Source organism: Dermacentor andersoni, chromosome 8, assembly GCF_023375885.2.
Source record: "Dermacentor andersoni chromosome 8, qqDerAnde1_hic_scaffold, whole genome shotgun sequence".
NCBI classification, from domain to species: Eukaryota; Metazoa; Arthropoda; class Arachnida; order Ixodida; family Ixodidae; genus Dermacentor; species Dermacentor andersoni.
In genome coordinates this window covers 64,939,745-64,962,665 of record NC_092821.1, presented here as the reverse complement: position 1 = coordinate 64,962,665, position 22,921 = coordinate 64,939,745, and the positions used below count along the sequence as shown (strand labels likewise).

At 45.0% G+C, this 22,921-nt stretch overlaps 1 protein-coding gene across 3 annotated transcripts in view; it reads left to right on the top strand.

The window, feature by feature from the left end:
* LOC126526309 (uncharacterized) overlaps positions 1–18,594 on the top strand; it is a 48,729-nt gene extending 30,135 nt beyond the window's left edge. For all 3 annotated transcript variants that reach the window (XM_072289705.1, XM_072289707.1, XM_072289706.1), the window contains one exon: positions 9,705–18,594. In XM_072289705.1, coding sequence (XP_072145806.1) covers positions 9,705–10,444 — 740 coding nt within the window. In that variant the 3' untranslated portion in view covers positions 10,445–18,594. The remainder of the gene's footprint in view (positions 1–9,704) is intronic.
* Positions 18,595–22,921: the final 4,327 nt, after the last annotated feature.

Here is a 22,921-nt window from a genome sequence, read left to right as displayed (position 1 = left end):
TACCGTGTCCTTCACACTGAAGGCAACACAACTTTAAGAAAACTGTCACCTTTCCTAGTAGCTAAATACCTAGCAAACATGATTGGACCTGGCTACAAAGCCTCAAAGATGGCAAGTGGAGACCTCGTCCTTATGTAGATGCAAAGAAACATGCATGAAGTGTAGTGCCAACGAACATCCTTCTGACAACTGCGATGCTCCTGTACAATGTGTCAATTGCAAGAGAGATCATCCAGCTTACAGAGGTGCCCTTGCTGGAAGAGGGAAAAAGAAATCATCACCATCACCAAAAGGGAAAAGATCTCATTCTATGAAGCAAGGCTAGGGCACTTACCTCAAGTATGTCAGTGCGGCTCAGCAGAGGGCCATGCCACACCGGTTTCGGAGATCTACATGGTCCGCGTATGGTACTCCTGTAGCAACTCCATCTGCCTCCTAGGTGGCAGCAGCCAGTGCCGCTCCATCATCATGGAAGATGGACCGGCGGATCGCAGTGTTGCAGGGCCTGAAGCTGAAACAAACTCCATGGCCCGAGATGCGTGTCTTGGCGCGTGGCTCTCGATCATCCACCACCTCGTCACCCATGACTATACTAAGCTCACACGAATAAGTAAATATTTTCAACTCTATTAAAATGCCGTTCATCATTCATTGGAATTGCAAAGTCATGATCCACAACCTAGGTGACATCAAAGACATCATAAATAAGTTGTTGCCAGAAGCATTCTGCTTTCAAAAAATGAACTTAGGGCCAAAAAATACACATCTTCATAAAAGTTTTACTGTCGTATCGTGGAGCCATGGAGTTCGCAAGGCAGATCCACTTGGAACGAATTTTCAATATGACACTAGTTTCGAGATATAAATTCGCGAACTTTGTAGAGAAATGCATTGGCATTCCAGTAATTTGTTAACAAAATGTCGTTTGATGCACTGAAGCACACAACTAACTGGAACGCCAATGCATTTCTCAGCAATGTTGGGGAATTTATATCTTGAAACTGGTCTCGTACTGAGAATTCGTTCCAAGTGGATCTTCGCCTTGCGAAGTCCACTGCTAGAATTTGTAAAAGGCAATATGGGTCATAAGATAATTAGCTAAAAAAGTTGGTGAATTCTTGTTAATTAGTCGATTTTGCATTTCAATTATTTGTGTAAATAGTGTCTGCCGCTTCGACTAGGCTGGCTTATAAACTAGAATTGAGCTATCTGCCACAGGCAACCTTTAAAAAATTTTGGAAGTGTTCGCTGAAACACCCTGTATGTATATATATATATATATATATATATATATATATATATATATATATATATATATATCATGAGAGAGAGAGAGAGAGAGAGGGGAAGGAGTGGTAGTTCTCGGCAGAAACACCCCTCCTCCCAAATAAATTTCTGGCTAAGACACTGGTATGATGCGCTCCTGCCACTGCTGTAATTAAACAGAGTACTTCCTGCTGGCAAGAAAATGGAAGCAGGTCTTGACGACATCCACTATTCAGTGCTTGCCCACTTATCACAAGCATCCGTAGAAGCTCTGCTGGAATTTTGTAACATGATTTGGAAAACAGTAGTAATGCCGATAGTATGGAAAATCACAATAATAGCACTATTCCTAAAAGCCCCAACAACATCCCAACATCTCCCAGCAGCTACCGTCCTAACGCTCTCACAAAGTGTGTGGCAAAAGCTTATGAAAGTATTCTGGGGCGCGATCGGAGATATTTTGTTCAATACGCGTTCTGTTCAGTTGCTGCAACGTCACAAAGTTTCAGTATGCAAAATTTGTGACAGCGGGGCGGAGAGAGCAGCCAATCAGGAAGCGGTGACCTCCCCGGAAGTTTACTTCCGTCGTTTGTCGTCTGCTTGCAGACAGTATACTGCAAAACGAAATGTTGGTCGTCTTCCAAATGAATGAAATCTTTATCTAAAAAAATGAACTTTTTCTTCTCGAACCCAAGCACGTTTTCAAATAGTAGTACGTGTCACTACTGCAATTTATAACTATTAGTTTCTTTGCGTCGTCCCTAGGTGGTGTCGCGCACAGCGAGAAGAAAAAAGAAAAAAAAAACGACGGGAAGAGTGGCGCACTTTTCAAGAGGCAGCGACAACATTCCAGTGGCTCGCTGGCACCGATGATGGGGTCAATTTCTCTGTACAACCAACGAATTATTTGTTTCAAGAAACAAAAACGACGCCGGAATACACTTTCTGCCAGTTCTTCAAGCGCGTTTCGCACCGCCACCCACTCTCCTCCTTCCTCTAGAAACGCCAGCGCAACAACCTAAGTTCCCAACGGAAGCGCCATTTTTTTCGAATTAAACTATGGATTGGATTCAAACGTGCCATGCCGCAGCCGCTTGTTGGATCCAATCCAATCCACCAGACGCGCCATGCGAAGCCGTATGATCGCTCCAAACTTCCCAGCTCCCGTCGGGTTCGGCGCCTAGCAGACGAAATGCTCAGTGGGAGGATGATTGACAGGAGCGTGTCGTCATTTTGATGTCACCAAAAACGTGACCGCGCCCCGCGGCTGGCAACGTCGGCACGGAGTAGGCCAATCGCACATGCCGGTAACCGAACGAACGCGCCGAACAACCATCTCCGATCGCACCCCTGAACACCGGACTAACTTTACCCTTGATACACAAATCCTGTTGGAGAATCATCAGTGCGAGTATAAAAAAGGTTTGTTTAACAGTTGATCGCCTTGTTCAAATAAAACATGAAATACGCAATGCCTTGGTACACAAACACTGTCCCACAATTTTCTTTGATTTGGACAAAGCCTACGATACTACATGGAGATTTGATATATTGCAGGATTTGGTAGACCTATAGATTCATGGCAAGATGCTGAGGTTTTTGGTGGACTTTATGTCTAATTGAACATTTCAGGTGCGTCTGGGCACAGTGCTTTCACGCATATTCGTCGAGGAAAACGGTTTGCCGCAAAGTTGTATTCTAAGCACAAGACTTCTCATGGTAAAAATGAATTCCATAAACAGAATTACAGTCGAAACCCACGATAACGAAACCCCGCGAAAATGAAATTTTCTAGACAAGGACATATTTTCGTATCCCCGGCGAACGCCTATGGGATTCAGTGCATTTAGTACTTCATGACAACGAAATGTTGCTGTACAACAATCCTGCATCAACGAAATTTGCCGGAACACAACTGCACATATTACTTACTTGTGAAAAGCTAGCAGGCTCGAAAATGTGCTCAGATGCTATTGCTTTGCACTAAAATTGTGTAAAATACCACCACATCACACTTGCGTAAGCACTGCCATTTTTGTTTACAAAAACAATCAGTACGCCGGGAGCCATCATGTGTGCCGGAAACACGTCATGGCTGCCATCTGATCGCTCATTCGAAGTGGCACACATGTTGCTACCGACATGTGACAGTGGTTTTTGTACACCTAGTGCAGTGCTTAATGTGCGCTTCAATGAGCAAGATGCAACAAAAACAAAGAAATCCACATCCCACCAAAGTGGAATGTGGCGCTTGAGATGGCGGCCACATTGTGGAGTGCCACAGATAGGGTCGTGATTAAGCGATCATCCGGCAATACGCGTCCCTTACTTCAAGAACACTGGTTTTGGTGCCACCTGACAGGCATCGTGTGCGGATTTCACAACTGGACATAGATTTGCGCTAAGCAGCCGTAATCTCGATAGACTGCCTTTGGGTATACGAGATACGATCACTTTCGTGCTCGACACCGGACGCGTCGGTGTCTATGGGCGACAGCATGTGCTGGAGAAACGCTACTGCTTGCATGGAACGCTGTTGCTCTGCGTCCGGTGCCAAGTTACACAAAATCGTCCAAAAGTGATCATATCTCTGAAAGCAATTGACCATGAATACTGCTCCACAGCAGTGCGGCTGTCGGCGATGTGGCAAGGCTTGCCAATATAGTCTAACGGAATTTTGATAATAATGTTTCATTCCGCGACGCATTACCCATCTGTGCTGTCTCATTTTGCAACAACAAAATTCTTGCAAAAGCGAATTTTTCCACGTTCCTCGTCGACTTCGTTATTGCGCAGTTCAACTGTATGCCATCTTCTCTAATCCATTCTTTATGTGTTGATGATCTCCAAGTTGCATGCTGCGAATTGCATGCTGCGAACTTGCAAATGGCAAATTCGATTCACTGTAAATAAAATGACCCAATGGGCAAATAAAAACGTCTTCCGTTTCTCCAGTGAAAGAGCTGTTGCTGTGTGTGTGTGTGTTTTTTTTTTTTTTTTCAAAAAAAGGGGGGTTTACAACCGGACCCTATCTTGAAACTACATGAAGCCGCACTGCCAGTCAAGCAAGACCACAAGTATTTAGGAGTTATATTCGGTAAGAAGCTGAACTTTCTAGCACACAAATAGTCTGAAGGTTAATGCAAGCAAGGCACTTGACATTCTCAAAGTCTTGTCCTGGAAGCACTGAGGCTCCGACCACAAATGTCTTCTATGTATCTCTTGTTGCTTGGTAAGCAGTAAATTGGACTCTGATTGCATACTTTACGGCTCGGCTAGACAGCTGTGCCTCCGGCGATTAGATCCAGTTCATAATCAAGGGCTACGCCTAGCAACTGGTGCCTACAGGACATTGCCTATTCCCAGTTAGTACTCGGAGAGTAATGAGCTGTCCTTGGAACATAGGAGAATGCAACACCTGCTTACCTACATTCTCAGAATTTGATCGTTGCTGGAGCACATTTGCAGGAACATTATCCCCTGCTGTGGTTCATGGCCACACTAAGCGAACAAACCACATGCACTTAGACCTCTCTTCAGGCATATACCCGGGGGGCAGGCTGTTGCTTCGTTAGTTCAACTTTCTTTGTTTAGACTGATCCAGGGAGCAGGAAAGGGATTCACCTCGTAGTCAGCTGGTCTGTATGCTCGTGGAACAAGTTGTGGCCGGAGACAACGCCAGTTGCGTTGCCAACAATGCCAATTGCATGCTTGGTTGCTTAAGGTGCAATTTCTCCATGGCACCATCTTCATGAAAACTTCTACTCTATAAATCGCTCGTACGCCCAAAACTGCAATATGCATGCTCGGTGCGATATCCCAGTCTTGAGTGTCTCATTCAAACTTTGGTATTGGTGCAAAATCGCAGCGCAAGTTTCATACTTCTCAACTACTCTCATCTATCTAGCCTGTCCATCGTGAAAGCTACTTTGAACCTCTCTCTTCTTTCCTTACGAAGGAAAGTGTCTTGGTGACTCTTTCACAAAATTTATCATTATTGCCATCTTACGTAAGTCCTTCTATCTGAGCCAGAGTACATTTCATCCTGTAGAGATCACCTTCATAATGTAGGTGTCCCATTTTCTCGAATTAACTCGTATGTTTACTCATTCATTCCTAAGACAAGTCACGATTGGAACCACCTCCCCACCTCAATTGCCGAAATTACCGACGCTGACTTGTTTGAATCTCCTATTGAAGCTATTGTTTATTTTCAGTAATCCGCATTTTGCTGCAACACAGTTAACTGTTGTTTCTGTTTTTGTTTTCTGCGTTAATACATTTGTTTTTCATGCATTCCACTCCCTACTGTAATGCCCACGGGCCCTGAAGGTATTTAAATAAATAACTAAATAAGCAAATGAATAAATAAACTCTTCCTTTTGCTTCACTATTTCCTCGAGTGATGGCTCGCCGTGACGCTGGCATATCCTCGCAACCATATACCCATGATATAGGTTAGGTCAGGTGGAAAATAAAATCATGCAAGACAGCGTCCATGATCAAACTCTGCAATAACCTTTAACCCATAAGGAATATGAATGTCACCCGTTACCTCGTCTGGTGTTTCCCTAATTGTACAGAACTTTTTTATGCAAAGTTGGCAGCTGCAAACAAGAGTTGCAAGGAGTTGAGAATTTAAGCGGTCTACTAAGGGAGAGAGCCGAAGCAACAGCCAAACAGGAAGGAAAAACGAAAATTAGCAAATTTATACATTGTTTGTGAAACTATAGATGGATCAACATCTTTTTATTTAAAAAGGAAGTAGAGAAAACACCGCCATAAGTGGAGAAGGATTCCATGTGTTTTGAATGACACTTCTACCGTTATGAGTCTAACCGCCTGACCTAGCCACTTCCCTGCTGTGTTTATGTGGGTGTTTCTCTAACCTTCTGCGGTGAGCACAGTACGTCTAGAACCGCAGTGCCCTGCGCTCTACGCACGCTTGTATGCGATAGACAGCCACGCATCATTACGCAACTTCCCAAATAACAATACGATTCAGTTTTGGCACTTAACTTGGAGCAATAAACAGGGGATCCAAAACAACTGGGATTGTTCCCAGTTCACATTAGCCACCGCATTCCGATCTTTTCGGCGCTTCTTTCTGCGGCGCTTTCTCCTCGAACTCTCTTTCATGCCGTCATCTCGCGCCTCGTGCTGGCCATTACACATCTCGTCGGCCTGGATCGGTCTCTTACCTGCACAGTCTGAATGATCCTTAACTAAATCATTCCTCTCTTGGCTACCTAGACTGGCGGAGAGCCGCACCGATGCCTGAACAATGCAGTTGTTCTCTCGTGTGCTACGGAGCTCGCCATCCCGAGAACTACTCTCAACTGCATCGTCCAGCTGGCACTTCTCTTCGGCACGGAGATCTGACTCGACATGGGTGCTCGCGTCTGTCAAGTCCACAGTATTCTGTACCTCGCTAACGACCTTGCTACCATGAGATGCGACGCACACGCGTGGTAACTGTCGGTAACTGTGGCAATTTGTTCGCAGCTGGCCTGGCTGTCTCTACAGTCCTCTGTTGGCACAGCACCTCGTCGTTCTCACTCTGGCCTTTAACGGCCTCTGTTGCCACTAAGGCATCGTTAGCTGCTAGCACTTCGAGTTCACCTGTGAACATGCTGCTACTCTCACAGGTACTACTACTTCTCTCGGCTTTCGACTGAAATCTACTGTCTACTTCCTCCCACTTTCGCTGCGTCCAGCCTACAGATTTCTCAAGCCGCTGTTGACTTCGTGCGTTTAACTGCTGCAAATTTTGTATCTCTTTGTTCACTGCTGCCATTTCCTTTTCAACCTCTTGCCGTTTTTGCTCACGCTCTTGGCGTTTTCGCTCGCGCTCTTGGTGTTCTTGCTTAATTGATTCCTGTTCCTGTCTTTTGCTTAGAATTCGTTTGCCAATTTGTTGTATCAATTTCAAATCATTTCTACTTGCGAGAATGGTTTTCCGAATTTCTGCTTCCGTCAAGTCCTTCTCTACGTCTACCTCGAGCTCTTCACACAACCACAACAGGTCAGCTCCCGTCAAACACATTAGGACCATGGTCGCTACTTTAAGCTTTGGCTCTGCTGTCATACAATACTTGCTGCGATACCCACGCAAATCAAAATGCAAGTAAAAGATCCCCAGCGAATCAAATTCCAAAACACAGAGAAATTGAAGCCTGGTAAATCTTACAGCCAAAACCAAACGCTTACCCACTGAAGCAGCACCATATCGCCAGTCCTTCTCCGCCGTACCCAGTCAGTTGCAAGAGGTGGTCAATCTCACGTCGCGTCCAACTTGATCAGGATACCGGTTGGTCACCATGTGCCAACGTCCGTCAGCTGCCGTTGCTGTCTCCGAGTCGTAGGCCGATCTAGGAGCCGTAGGCTGATCTCACTGCTGCCATTCAGTTGTAGGGATTTGGGCGGTCGTAGTCGTTGGGAGGACCTTGGTGTGACAGGGTCTATTTGCAGGATTTATTTACAGGATTTACATTTAAAACAAGCCATACATCGACAGTCTAGCGTGACTCCCATATGGAGCCCGCAAGACGACGCATACAGCAAACAGCTTACGAGCACACAGCTCACTAGTACATTTCGAGCATGACAACGAGCACTCAGCTCACTACGACGAGCACAACGACGAGTTCACGACGAGCACACGAGCACACTCTCGCAGACGACAACCGCTGCTTATACGCACTTGTCCCCCCCTTGATTCCAAGCGAACGTAAACGTTCGTCCAGTCATCGTTCGACGTCACCATTCGACGTCACCGAAGATGACCCGCCCTTTTGGAGGAGGCGGGCTCACATACTCATGTTGCACACACACAGGTGTAAAGGTCTGGAGCCGACGTCAGAGGGCTTCGTAGAACTCTGCTCCGTCAAGGGTGGCGCTGGCAGGTAGCACATTCCTGAGCTGACCCCGCACCACGTGGCTGCCGGTTATTCGCAGTTCTCTGAAGTGCGCCCCGTCCGGTTGGTTGGGAACACGTGCAGCGGGCTGAAATAGCTGGCACGTTGCCACCCCGTCCGGCCATTCCTAACAGCGCTCAACAGCCCAGCAGCATAACCGATAAGGGGGACAGAGTCGCTGGCCAAAGATAGGACATGGACCGGTTGTTTATCCCCAAGGGAAGACTTTATAAACATTTGAGCATTGTATGCAGTTATTTCCGTGCGTTATACGCATGTAATTTTTGATGCGAGAGCATTATATGCCCCATTACACAAAAATCTGGCAGTGTCGGCGTTGCCACCAAGCAATCGTACCAAAAATGACTGACAGTTTAAGGAGTTCTAACATGTCAAAAATATTCAGATTGACGTCGAATTTCTGAGGGAGGTTCCTGTAAACAAAGTAAATCAAAGACATTGAAAAGAAAATTTCGTAAGTTCTGGTCTGGGTAGGAGTCGAACCCGGGCCCCTGGGGTGTCAGACAAGCACCTTTCCCCGACAGCACGGCGGCTCCACGGTTCTGGTGAACTAAAGGTGTGCCTAATGGGTGCATCATTGCACACGTCACGTCGTACTGAAGGTGTGGCCTGGTGCATGCGTAAGTGAGCATGTGACAGTGCAGCCAATGGGGAGGAGGTGGCATCACATCATGAGTGTGCAAAATGAGCATACAATAAAAAGCATTTATGTCCTGTTGAATACCGCTGAGTGGTTCTTCGAGTTATGAACTCCTTGCGGGCAAGTGAACGCATTGAGACGCTTGGCGTGTTTTGAATTAGCCGTCTCGAGGTACAGTTAGAATGCAGGCAAGAGCTTGCACAGACAAGGAACGTGCAGAAAAAGACGTTTCACCAAAGGGGCTGTAGTGCTTTCGCATTCCCTCACATAAGCAGTCTTAAGTGTCTCTGCTGAATTTTTTTAATCTCCCAGAAGTATTGCATATTCACTTTCTGGGCTTTTCTGAAAGGCAGTGCAGGTTCTACGTGTTGGCGGGTTCTACGCAGAAAAATACGGTATGTCCTAGCTTGCTCTTTGCAGTCTCAACTTACAAAAACAATGCCAAGGTTCGGCATGTGATCAAAAAGAAACCCACTGATGAAGTCTCATATGAGAAATTTGTTGTGCCAGCAGTTCGCAAGTTTTGCAAATGCCAGGTATGGCCTTCAAATCTTGAGTGCTCGTAAAGGATCAGAGAGCAAGCTGGGTTGAAGCTTTTGGCACTTTTGGCACATAGAAATCCATGGAAGTCTTCAAACACTCCAGATTCTCTCACTTTGTATTTTTTTACCTTTCTGAAAAATAATTTGCAGAAATATTGAGTAAATAAAAAAGGACCACTATGCGTCCTTTGTTCCAGCATACCTGAAATCACCCTCAAGAGCTCCCAAATAAAAAAAAAAAAAAGAAAAAGCTCGTCATTTTAGTATCTGTGTTCTTTTTTCACGTTTCGTAATACTACTTTTGTTTAATTCGTGCAGCATCGAAGCCTTCTATTTCTCCAACAACAGCCAACGGTGACAATTCACAGCAGGGATGCTTCCACCAAGATCATCTCTGTGACTGTGAGGCTGATAAACTGTTTCGTCTGGAAGCATACGCCAGGGTCCCTAGCGGCGAGTGTCTGTTTAAGTGCCATTTGTGCCCTCAGAGCTTCTCAAGAAAAGACACCCTGAAGAGACACTTGTCCGTCCACACGGGTGAGCGGCCATTTCAGTGTCCTTCATGCCCTCAGAGATTCTCACAAAAGTCCAAGGTCAAGGAACACTTGCGCACCCACACAGGCGAGAAGCCATATCAGTGCCCTTCATGCCCTCAGAGCTTCTCACAACCGACCCACCTGAAAGACCACCTGCGCAGCCACACAGGTGAGAAGCCATTTCAGTGCCCTTTATGCCTTCAGAGCTTCTCACGAAGGACCCACCTGAAAATCCACCTGCACACCCACACAAGCGAGAAGCCATTTCAGTGCCCTTCATGCCCTCGGAGCTTCACACGCAACTCCACCATGAAGAAACACCTGCATACCCACACAGATGAGAAGCCATTTCAATGCCCTTCATGCCCTCGGAGCTTCACGCGCAACTCCAGCATGAAGCTACACCTAAACATTCATACAGGTGGCCGACTATACTTTTGCACCGTCTGCTCGAAGTCCTTTACGCGGGCTGATTACTTGAGCAGACATAAGAAAACACAACACCGTGATACTGTAGAGTAAGTCAACAGCCATGTTGAACTAGAGTTCCAATTTGGAATCTATAGATGTTGAGCGTACTGCAGGGTATTCTGCTTCATCAGGTGGTACAAGTGCTCCATATACTCTTAAAGGGACTCTGGAATGCCTTTTCTTGGTCATGCTCTAGATCTACTCTCAGGGTATCATAAAACGAAGAGCGAAAAAAACGATAGAAATCTACTCACACAATCCCATGTTATGGCTCATAAAGAATTGAAAATACAAGCCAAATGAAAGTTAACCTCAACCCCTGCTGGAATTTTAGCTGCTCTAAACACCAGATTTCACTTTGCTATGACTTCGTGTGATGACACCAATAGCAGCAGGGCATTAGTGGAAGTCGGCACGCCACAATTTCTTAGCCTGCTCATAGCCTGCACGATCTGGTGGCTCACTGTCTGATCTGGGGCGTCATGGCTTCTCTTCTGTAGTGATGCCATGACCTTTCGGCGCCATAGTGCTCGGCATGGGATGTGCGACTCTCATGACTGCAACACCTTGCTCATGGCTGTGCGTTATTTTAAATGGTTGTAAAACGTAATGCCATAGCTTTTATTGTAGTATACCTAAACTTTTCAGAAAAAGATGCTAGAAAAAGCATTCTAACTGGGCAAACATACTATATGAAGTCACTGAAACATTGGGCAGATTCAAGTGTAGTCGACATCTACCTACACATTGCACAAATGGGGGCAGCATGAATCGCTGACACGCTGAACTGGTGGGGCCCGAGTGGCTTGAGTATTGTCTTTCTTGCTGCTCCGCAAACTCTTGTTTGCACTCTTCAAATTTGGCTTGGGTCAGCAGCTTTGAGCGGGGCATTTTGGTGGGAAGATTTGACACGCTTACTCGGCGAGAATCGTTGCAGCGTGAGCGTCAACGAGCTAGGGTTGCTCAAGCAGACGTAGATACGTTATGTTGTTTTCCAATTGCATAGTGTTTAAAAACGGTGATGGAAAACGGAAACGAAATCGAGCTGGTGAGTGATGCCAGGATACGATGCCGCCAGAGCGAAACATAATGCTCACTTTACGCTGCCTGCAGCAGGGAACAGCGGTGTGCTTGGGTTATCGCTTGTTAAAAGCATGCATTACGCTTCCAACAACACTGTTCCACAGGTGCTGTGAAACATATAGGTAAAGATACTTATTGCAATAGGGCTGGCTGCGGTAGCTGTGAATGCAACCTGCGACAGCCGACGAGATTTGCTGGTTTCTGAATGAGAAACCAAGTGCCATCATTTTCACTTGGCGCGTACCAGCAATTACTGCAGAGGAAGCTGCCATGGCAAGTGCCTACTGCTCTCGTTCGCCATGTGTCTTGCACCTTTTCTTGTCACATAGGATCTAGGGGCCGCAGAACATTCGCAGTTTGGCGATGTACTGAATGCTGGTGGCGAAAGATCTTAATTTCCGGGAACATATGAAAGGGACCCTGGAACGATTTTGGCAGTTTTGTACAAACATACTGAGTTGTTGGGCAGGTCCTTCTGATCATTGAGTGAGACTTTCAAGTGCTCCTTGTACAGCACATTAATTCTTTATGAGTAGGGATGTGCAAATAGCATTTTTGAGGCCCAATCAAATACGAAGCAATTAGTGCCACAAGCAAATCAAATCGAATATTAGATATTTTTCAAATAGTTTTTTGAATAATAAGCAGCCATTTTCACGATGGATGTAAAGTTGTATTCACATCGTAGTAGTCATAAGCTTAGCATATTTCTGTCATGATGTGCAAAAACGTAGAAGCAATTAAGCAGTCTTTGCACATACAGGTCTTTCGGAAAGGGAAAATGATCCCTGTATTGCAGCCTGTTGCACTACATAGGTTCTCAAGTTTTGTATACGTATCTTACGCCCACGGGGATAAAAATTGTTGTACTTTTGCTCCAATCTTGTGTTTGATTGCACAGATTTGACATTTTAACATACTTGAAAACTATTAGAAAATTATTTGTATTTACATATAGTGACTATTCGATTCGAAGGCTGAATCGACTAGGACAGTATTTGATTCATTATTAAAACATTTTGAATATTCGCTCATTTCTAATTATAAGATTTGAAAATGTGCATTGCTGCCGATTGCAGCAGTGCTGGTACGCTGAGCTTTCCACTGCTCTCTCACCATCTGCGTAGCAGCTGCCGTGCATGACAGTCGAGCAAGCTATCCAATAGCGTCACTGATAATTTTTCCAGCTTTGTGGTAGACAAATGTTGGTTAACTTGTTTCTATAGAAAGAATTAACAGAAAGAGGGTACACGACAATTTATCTCTACACTGAAGTATTTTGGCGCACAGCTAATGTTGTCTCCTTGTGTTACAGCTTGCTCTGTGTTGGTCTCAAGGTTTCTTTTCGCGACGACCATAAATCGCCCGTGTTGCATTTTGGGCTGCGAAGATTGGTAACAAGTTAAGCTGCAACATGCTGTTGCAGCTTGACGTATGTTTTGCTTTGCTGCTGATGTAAATTCTCGGCCGCAGCATGGTCACGAACACTTCTTTTTAAACGTTTAAAATGTTTTACACTTGGTTACAGCAATATTAGCTCTTTGCGATCAGATGGCTGCACCGCGCAGGTTGCTCACGTTTATGCTCCACACATCCGTCAAAATGCCCAGCTCGCCTGTGTTTACCAGAATACTGGACACACTCGGCGCTCCAACAAAACGCTCACAGTGCACGCTGCTTTGATAGTGCTCGTTGGGGATCGGCGGCCAGGTGGCCAGTGTCTTAAGTTGGAGAGGCTTTGCTTTCTGGCTCGAAGTCACCGGAAGTAGATGCCATGACGTCACATCATAATGCTGAACCAGTGAAGGCGGAGCTTAGCCCCCGTTGCTTGGCAAATGAGTTGAAGAGCAAAAGCATGGCAAGATAGGAGGATAACTTGTAATCTTCCGTGGCTCTGTAAATATGACACGCTTCACTTAAATTGTGGTGCATATGTTTTACTGTAGCTGTACACTATGCATATGCACTATGCACTACGCACCATGCACTATGCACTATGCACTATGCGTTTGAGGGGCCCTTCAACTGGTAAAAAGGAAGCACAAAATCGGGTCATTGTATTTATATTCTCAATCGCGAACATTAGCCTCGGGAAATTGTACAAAACCAGGTCGTATCAACGAGGTTCTACTGTATTTGCAATACCGTGCAAACGTAAATCACCAGTTACATTTTTAACCAATGATAGTAGCATCACTGCCTATGAAATACATAAAATCGCCATCAGTGCCACTCAATAAGCTTTCTATGGTACGTTTCAGGGCCCCTTTAAATGTGGGACTGTCAAGCCCGTTTGCATGATGTTCCTACCTAATCTAGGCATTTGTGGGGGCATGCTTAGCAATGAGATTGCTGTACATTACAGTGGCCATGTTCATGTGATATTCTTTCCTGAAAAGGCACAGCAAATAAATGCTCATCTATCGGACATGCTTTCAAACAACTGAATGTGCGATAAAATTTCAAGTCGTGATAAATTCTGATAATTAGATGTCTCACTCAACTGTATTAGTGATCCAAATGTACTGCCGCCTATTTGAAGTTGTGTAGTGTAGTTGCGTATGTGTAGGCAATAGACAGTGAAGCCGGAGAAAGTATAGAGCAAAATAATGAGGAAAAGGGAAATGAAAAGATAGCGTGCCACGGGGCTGGTCACATCTTCCAGATTATCTGCGTAGTGCTTTACTTATTAAGGTTTTGTTTAAATAATTGGTTAGCCCATTGGACAATTAAACAGGCCCTCCCCCCTTTTTCTTTTTGTAAGTGTGCACGATTAATTCTAGAAGTGTTGGCCGGTGTTGCAACATTGTGGTAGTGGAGGTGGAATGTCCTTATAACCTACAGCTTAGACCACTTATAGCATAACTGCTTCTAGTGCAGAACCGGCTATAATTCGGTCTTTTCTGACTCCCTTCTACCCTCCCACAGAACTCCATATATACACATACTGCTCATAGTGCAGCTGTGCGAGACGAAATATCAGTTGTAATGCAGTTTCCGTGAACAAGCGTGCTAGAGCCTGCTTTTCAACGAGGTGCACTACCGATTGAAAGGCAAAGCGATGAGGATGATGCAGAGGAGAAGACGCAGAGTGAATGAACAAGAAAGGAAAAAAATAATAATAATGGTGGCGGCAGCGTGATGCGCACGCGGGGGTTTGCCTAGGCGACTGAGAAATCTTTGCTGAAGTGCTCCTCAGCGGCGCATACTACCTTGACTGCTTTCAGTTTAAGCAATGTTCCGCAAATTTAGTTCGAAGCTTTTAGGCTTTATGTTCACATGCGAGCTTCCACTATTCCTACCAGTATGCACACATAGAAGCTTGGTAGGCATTCGCAGTAGTTGTTGCAGCTGGTCACCCGAGAAACCAAACTCCGCTTCACATGCGCTGCTGTCAGTTCAGCCTGTGCATACAATCACATGCCCAATCTCTATCTCATCGTCTATGGGTACAAGCATATCAAGGGCAATCTCCACGACGGCATGCCACCTAACCCCGCTAGCTAAGCCTAATCAGGGTGCCTTATTGGGACTTGGTGACCAAAGTCGTGGTTTCGTGCCGAATCCTTCGAACGTGTCGAATTGATGTACAGCACTAGGAAACCGGAGAAAGCACCTCGACAACAAGAGGGAGGGCATGGGTGGCATGGGCAGCACTTGAATGACGGCAGCTTCTTTTGCAGTCACCATGTTTTCGATATTGCGTACACTCGAATCAGCGTGAGAAATAGCACGAGCTACTGTACGGTGTCCGAAATATTGATCATTGTTCTACATTAGTTGCATGGAGTTGATGGCGGTGCTGAGGGAAATTGAAATAATCAAGTAAGTCAGAAAATTTGGTCAGCAACTTACTTCCATCCGTCCCACTTTTTTTGTTTTACTTTGTTTACTTCATGCAAGGACTGTGGGTCCTTTCAACATTTGTAAATTTAAATGAATGCAAACATCCTGGTTGCATGCTTCTATTCTTAGATATGCGCAGCAGCTCAGTCTGCTTGTTTTACACTTCTGTAGCCTTAGCAAAAATATTGTTTTGTTATGGTGCAGACATTCACAACGCTGGCAACTTATGCTCTGCTGTATTGTAAGGGTATAAGGATTGTCATTATTCTACTACATAACTATCAATGTAACCTACCTTAATCTTTTTGTGAGTTAAGAGTTATGTATATGATTTATATGATGAAATCTTATGTATATGATGCCACAAAGCGTTCAGTAGTGGAAATCAGCAGATAGCTAGACCACGACACACGTGAAGCGCCGCTAACTCATAGCATTGCTACATCGTTAACAATATCATTCACTAATATTAGAAGCCTGATGTTGAAACACGAACTCGTCTCATCTTATCTTGAAGACTGTGACTGCACTATTCTTGCTCTCGCCGGAACCTGGCTTTCCCCCGACTTAGCCGATAGCACAATTCTTCCCGTTAAGCTCACCTATAATATTTATCGCTGCAATCTCTCAGATAGAAGAGGTGGTGGCTTCCTCCTGGCTATTAAAAAAGACTATCGCATCGTACATTATTGGCACATCTTCAGGTCTGGGCCACATGCCGCTGCCGTTCTGCTAAAGTTTTGATAGGCATTTGTTACCGCCCTCCAAATTATAGTCATTGCTTCATTGATGAACTGTGCAACAGCATTGCTAAAGCCACCCAGCTCTGTCCAACTGAGTTCACATACCTTATTGGCGACTTTAATCTTCCTCTCATTGATTGGCCAAACTTGTCATCATCCTGCAGTTTATCATCATAATTCCTTAGCCTAACATTAGATTATAATCTGTTCCAGATCATCAAAAAACCTACTCGTGGCTCCAACGTCTTAGATCTTATACTAACGCCCCGGAAACTATAGAACATGTAACATGCTCGGATGGTTTCAGGGACCACAGATTACTCAATCTATCCATCAGTATCATTACCATTTACAGGTGTCTCAAGAAAGACAGTTCGTGACTACAGCAAGGGAAATTACGAAGTAATCAACATTGAGCTAGAATCATTTCTTGAATATCAATTTCCACCTTCGTTCCACACCAGGTCTGTTCATGATAACTGGGTCATGTTCAGAGATAAGTTATGCGCATTGGTTGAGCTGAACATTCCTTTAATCAGAATAACTGAAGACAAAAACAAACCGTGGTTCACTAAGTCCCTTCACTTACTCAGAAACAAAAAGAAACGTTCACACAGAACTGCAAAGCAAATCGGCACCCTGTCAGCTTGGGAAAGGTATCTTAGCTGTTTAAGTTCATACTGCTCCGCTGTCAATGTAGCCAAAAATAAATATTTTTATAAGTAAAATTAAAATAAAATTATTAATTGGTGCGATACCTGGATAATGACTCTAAATTCATCAAAATGTAAAGTGATGTCCTTCACCCACAAACGCACTAACTTGGACTATCCTACTGTATTAAAAATGTCCCATTATCTCGGACCTGATCATCATAATATCTAGGTGTAAATCTTTCAACAAAGCTCTCCTAGACTTCTCACTTTACAACCATCTGTGCCAGTGCTTCTCGATCACTGGGTTACCTGCGATGTAACGTTCAGAACTCGCCTCCACTTATCTGAAAACTGGCATTTCAAACATTTGTTCCCCCTCGACTTGAGTTCACCGCTCCAGTCTGGTCTTCCCACCAAAATTACCTAATTACCATGCTTGAATCAATTCAATATAGAGCCGCACGTTTCATTTCCCGGAATTATGACTACCGTTCTAGCGTAGCTCAAATAAAGATTCACCTTGCACTTCAGCTGCTAAGGAATCGTCACGACATAGCCCTTTTGTCATTATTTCATAAATACGCCCACCGCACTAACAAACGCTCCCTACACCTAGAAACGTCATCACACACGTTGCACAGATTACAAAATCATCATAGCTTCATGCTCATCTATGGTAAAACAGAAGCATTTAACTCGTCTGCAATTCCCCATGCCATTGGGCTCTGGAACAGCCTCCTCGACAACATAGTTGCGGAAACTGACCGTAAAAAATTCAGGCACTCACTCAACTCTTTTAACCCTTGTTAACCATTGATATCACACTCACTGTTCTGTGTTATTTTTCCTACCTTTTTCTTGCAGTGTAATGTGATTGTTACAAAATTATTGTCCTCGTACCCTTACAAGATATGTATGTTCAATGTAATGCATTGTAGTGTTTATTATTACACTACAGATGTCTGAATGATCTGCTTTGCAAGTTCTGTTATAAAATGTGCATTTCTTTGTCTTTCTTTGTGCAATGTTCCTTCATGTACAGTTGAACCTGGATATATAACAAATTATGGGATAATATAAAAAAAGTTAATAAATACAGAAATTGCTGTATCATGCTTTATTTGTGTGGATTATTCTGCTGGTATAAAGAAGTCAGAAATGAGGGATCCGTCACAGAATTAACTATAATGAAGCAAATGTTTGTTAGTGCCCCATGCTTGAAAATATATATTCCAGCAGCAAGAACATCAGGTACAGATGCGGACCAATTTTTAAACCCGCACATTATCTGCGGCACCATTACCTACCCCTAGGTGGACGATGGTGATGGTGGTAGATAACAATAATACCCGAAATTTCGGATGCTGCAGGCGATTTCGGCCATAAGCTGTGCGTGCGCTGTCGCAAACATGGCAGCTTTGAGCATAGGTGCAGTCATGTCAACCGGCACCAAACTGCAACTGGTTGCCATTGAAGCGGCACTGGTTTGGCCTAGCACCCAAAGCAGTGCAGCCGGTGGGGTGGTTGGCAGTAAGACAGTGCGTGAAGCCTGCTGCCAACATGTTCACACTTGTAAACTTTATTGGCATTCAAGCATGAGATCAGATAGTTTGTCAGAAAGCACAGCAGATAGCGATGTCGCAGTTTCTCCCAAATGCCAAAGCATTGATAGTGATAGTACAGTATTAGACAACTGCATAAAGTCAGGTGCGTGGTGTTATCAGCGTTATAAATTTGACTAAACATTCACTTACTAAAAAAAAAATGAGACAGTTAAGACTGCTCACGTGTGGGAATGCAAAAGTATAGCAGACCCTTCGGTGAAATGTTTCCAGTTATTGTTTTCAACTTGCAATAAAGTTCTTTCTGCTGATTCAGTGTGTGTGTGTGTTTGCATATATGTTGGCCGCAGACCGGAAACATTCGTGCCATTTTGCAGCAGAGCGATGAATTTTATTTCAAGCTACGTGATTTTCTATGTATAATGGCAGGTCTGTCATGATTATGTCTTCTTCATCGTCATCTTCACGTTGCACGGCTATAACTGAGGTAACTGCTTCGGGGTCTATCGCAGTAGAGACAGCACTGACGAAATCTGAAGCGAAAGTGACGTACTGGAAGCAGCACGCTCATCTTGTACACTCATGATGTGGTGCCACCTTCTCCCCATTGCCTGCTCCATCACGTGTCCAATGAAGTACGCTCTAGGCCACACCTTTAGTCAGCCAGATGGCTGCGACGTGACACGTGCAATCACGCATGTACTAGGCACACTTTTAGTCCGGCAGAACCATGGAGCTGCCGTGGCGTCGGGGAAGTGTGCTCGTCTCGCACCCGGTGGCCTGGGTTGGATTCCCAGCCAGACCAAAATGTACCAACTTTTCTTTTTATAGCCATTAATTTGCTTTGTTTACAGGAACCTCCCTGAGAAATGTGACGCGAGTCCAAGCACTTCTTGATATGTTTTTGCTCTTTGTGGTGTTGGCCATTTTTGGTACCGTAGCTTGATCACGTCATATCTTCTTCCTCATGGGAGCTTTAATATTTTCGCATTCATAAATTAACAAGTATGGTTTCATGCATGCACAGATAAACATGAACAGATCTCACTCGATGACCACGAAAACTTGCAGTCGCAACACTGGTGCGATGAAGAGAGCCAGCAATGGAGAGCGAACGCTTCGTGCTGCCTTTCGATTCACCCCCTCTCTGAATTGAAATCGCACAACCTCCAGTGAACAAGGCACATGGGAACACAGTGCACATCAAGGCAGAACCCATCTTGACTTTCCCTTAGCCTTCGCACCTGCCGTATGTTACCTCCAAGATAGGGTGTGTGACCCGCATATGCACTCATCCACACGGACCACTGTGTGCTGCCATGGCTTGGCGAGAGCTCACCTTACTCCCCCTCCGAAGGCAGGAAATCGACTAGGACAGAGCATTAATTCACACAGCCAGCCTTTGCCCACGAACTCCCTGTGAAGCCATTCTGGTGGCGATTTCTGAGAATCGGCATGCTGGCTGGGAATGCTTGGTTCCTGGTAGTTTTTTTTATTAATAACACTTGCTCGGTGGCCCTGTAGTAGCTCTGTGTTTAGTGCGGGAGTGCTAATACTTTCTGTGCGCTCTGACATGACCATCACATCTTGAGCTGATACGTTTGGCTCATGCTCTCCCCAATATGCCCACTCCCCCTCTTGTGTTGAAGGAACTGTCGCTGGGGTGACACGTGGTTACCAGTTCATGTTTCTGGCTCTAAAAATTGCTTCCTACATCTTTAACATGCAAAAGAATCACCTCAGGGAGCGGCTAGTCTTACTCTGAACTGAATTCTCGTGTCCTTTGTGATTGGCTTTTGTTGCGGGTTGCTGCGCTCCCTATAGACTCTGCGTGTTCTGAATTCGTGTGGCAGCTGGCACAGCTATGGTGGCTAGAGAAGTAGGTGTGCCGACCGACCTGTCTGGAGCACAGTTCACCAGTTCTCTGCATCATAATGCAAATATGGCGAGTAGAACAGTAGAAAGTTACTGAACAGCATGTGCCTGGTATTTCTGGCAGATAGTGCACAGCAAATAAAGTAGACAGAGGGAAAAACTGTCACCTGTGGCTGTAATTTTGTGCAGTAAAAAGCTACAGGTGTCTGTCATTGCGCGTCTAGAAGTTGCTAAAAGATCTGGCAACAATTTCAATGACAAGGTTAATGAAAGCTCATCTCCAATTCAGAATCACTGGAGGCCGCATTCAATTAGTGGCGGTATTTCTTCCTCACAGATCAACATGCACACTTATTTCTTCATTCAGAACTGTAGGTCAGGGGGCCTAAACCAGCATTGATCTCGGCTCCGATGAGAGCAGGAGTGGACATCAGTTGTGTTGCGAACGACACTTTTACCAACAGTTCCTCAAGTGTGATTTCACCTAGGTTGTCAATGAAGAAATGGTTATTAAAGATGCAATGATATGGTGGTTCCGCTCATATCTATAGTATAATGTCCGAGAAAAGGAGAGCGAAACAATTCTTCGAAATATGTTCACATAGCGTACATGATAATCACCGCAAATTTACGCTTGGAGAGATCACAACAAGCAGTTTTGAAAGAACCCGCCTGTGCAGTGGTGTAGCCAGTGGGGGGGGGCTAATTGGGCTTCAGCACCCCCCCCCCCTCCCCCCGAAACTTTCCTTCCAACACCATTCTCCCTTTTATGCCTGGCATGTCACCTATGAACAAAAGCACATATCCTTCAAACGCCTGCCCCAGACAAGTACAGGACTGTACACGCCTTTAGGCAGACCAAGGGCCCGCTATAGGTAATAGTTTTATTATTATGAATATTACTATTATTATGAGTATTATTATGAAACTTAATAATGAACCCTTAGTGCCCCCCTCCCCCTCTGAAAAAAAATCCTGGCTACGCGCCTGCGCCTGTGCAAATTGTGATGACTTGCAAGATTTCTGTGCTGGCACTTGCGGAGCTTGGCAGCACATACAGTCTTGCTTCATGCTCGCAGAATCTGGCAGGGGAAGGTTCTAGGGCTACCGCATTTTTTGTTTGTGTGAAATTAGACTGCATCATCACCCTCAATAAAGCTCGATTGGAGGCGTGTGTGTTTCTATGCAAAGAACTGACGGCCACACCGTAACTCTGCAGGAAAGGTAAGTTTGCGTGTTGCTGAAATAGACAAAATGTTGCCTCCTAGGGCATCAAATCTAGTAAACATTTTTTCACTAAGATTTAGGAGAGGTGAACAACATCAAGACTTAATTATTTGGGAGCAGAAAGTTCAGCTCCAAGTGCGACTTCCTTGCTCCAAACGGTTCTTAGCCGCGTGATGGCCAAGTGGTTATCATTGTGCTGCTAAGGATGAGGTCGCAGGTTTGGTTATCTTCCGTGGTGGCCGCATTTCGATGGGGTTGAAATGCAACATCCCTGTTTATTTGGGTTAAGTGCATGTTAAAAATTCCGGGGAGTCTCTCACAACCCAGGTGGTAATTGCTTTGGAATGTTGAGTCGTAATTTATTTGATTCAGTAGATACTTGGCTGCACCAAAGCAATGAAAAAAAAAAGAAGACTACGTACTAGTTTGCAGCCTAAAATTCTAAAATAAGTTCAAACTGGTTCAGAACCACTAAAATGTTAGTGGAAGCTAGGTTCTTGCATATAAGCTAGAAAAATACTAGCACTTGGTCTTTTAAGATGATAGCAAAATTCTGCATGCAGCTTTTGCACTGCTCACTTACAGTATTCAAAGCATACATGATAGCTGAAAACAGCAGCAGGGATAACCTCTAACACACCTCCATATACACTGTGCATGGATGACGATGCGCGCAGACGAGACGTTCATTTGAGGTATCGCCAGCCGTTTTTGCTCGTGCATGAGTAAGAGCAGGCGCGAGAGAGAAAATCTGGGGGCTTTGGCTCCTTGAATGTATTATTCTGCCTAGGCACTACGGAGGAGGTTCCTTAGTGTGTGTTGTATGCGTTTGTCCCCTAGACATGCCGGCATTGCGGAGTGGGGTTGAGTTTGTTTACACTCTGATGCTGGCTGCCTGCACGGTGAGGCATTGGGCACGGACGTCCCATTTGGTGATCGCTGTGTCTGAAGGCATATCGGACAAACTTCCTCGCGCTTGCGGCGCTGAGTAAGTCATGCCGGATTAAACCTTTCTTGCCCCTTGCAGCACTCTCCCTTCAAAAAAACATCGATTTTTCCGGGGGAGCAGTAAGGTCTGTAGTAGAGGCCTGGCCTGCTCTCCAGGTGTACTATCTTTGCTCTTGGCAGGCTTTTCGTACGCTGCTGTGCACGACTTTTCAGGAGCATTTTTGAGTGGTCTTGTTTGAGTGAAGCGCACAGCTGCTTAGCAACTGTGGTTGAACGCCACTGCCCGATTTCAGGCCACATGGATTATTGGCTTTGCATCTCACTCACGTTAGGTTAGGTTAGCTTAGGTTTAGGTAATGTTTGTTACCTTAGGTTAGGTTACATTAGCGTAGAAGGCGTAAGGGTGGTGCGGCGTATTCTCACAGCAGTTACACCGTGAGGATTATTGTCTTTTCGTCTCGGCCACGTTTGCTTAGGTTAATGTTAGGCTAGCATAAGAGGCATTAGGATAGCGGGACGTATTCTCATAGTGGTTGCAGAGGGGTTGAGCATCAACGGTAGCCTTTCGGCCACTTGCGTTGACATGCG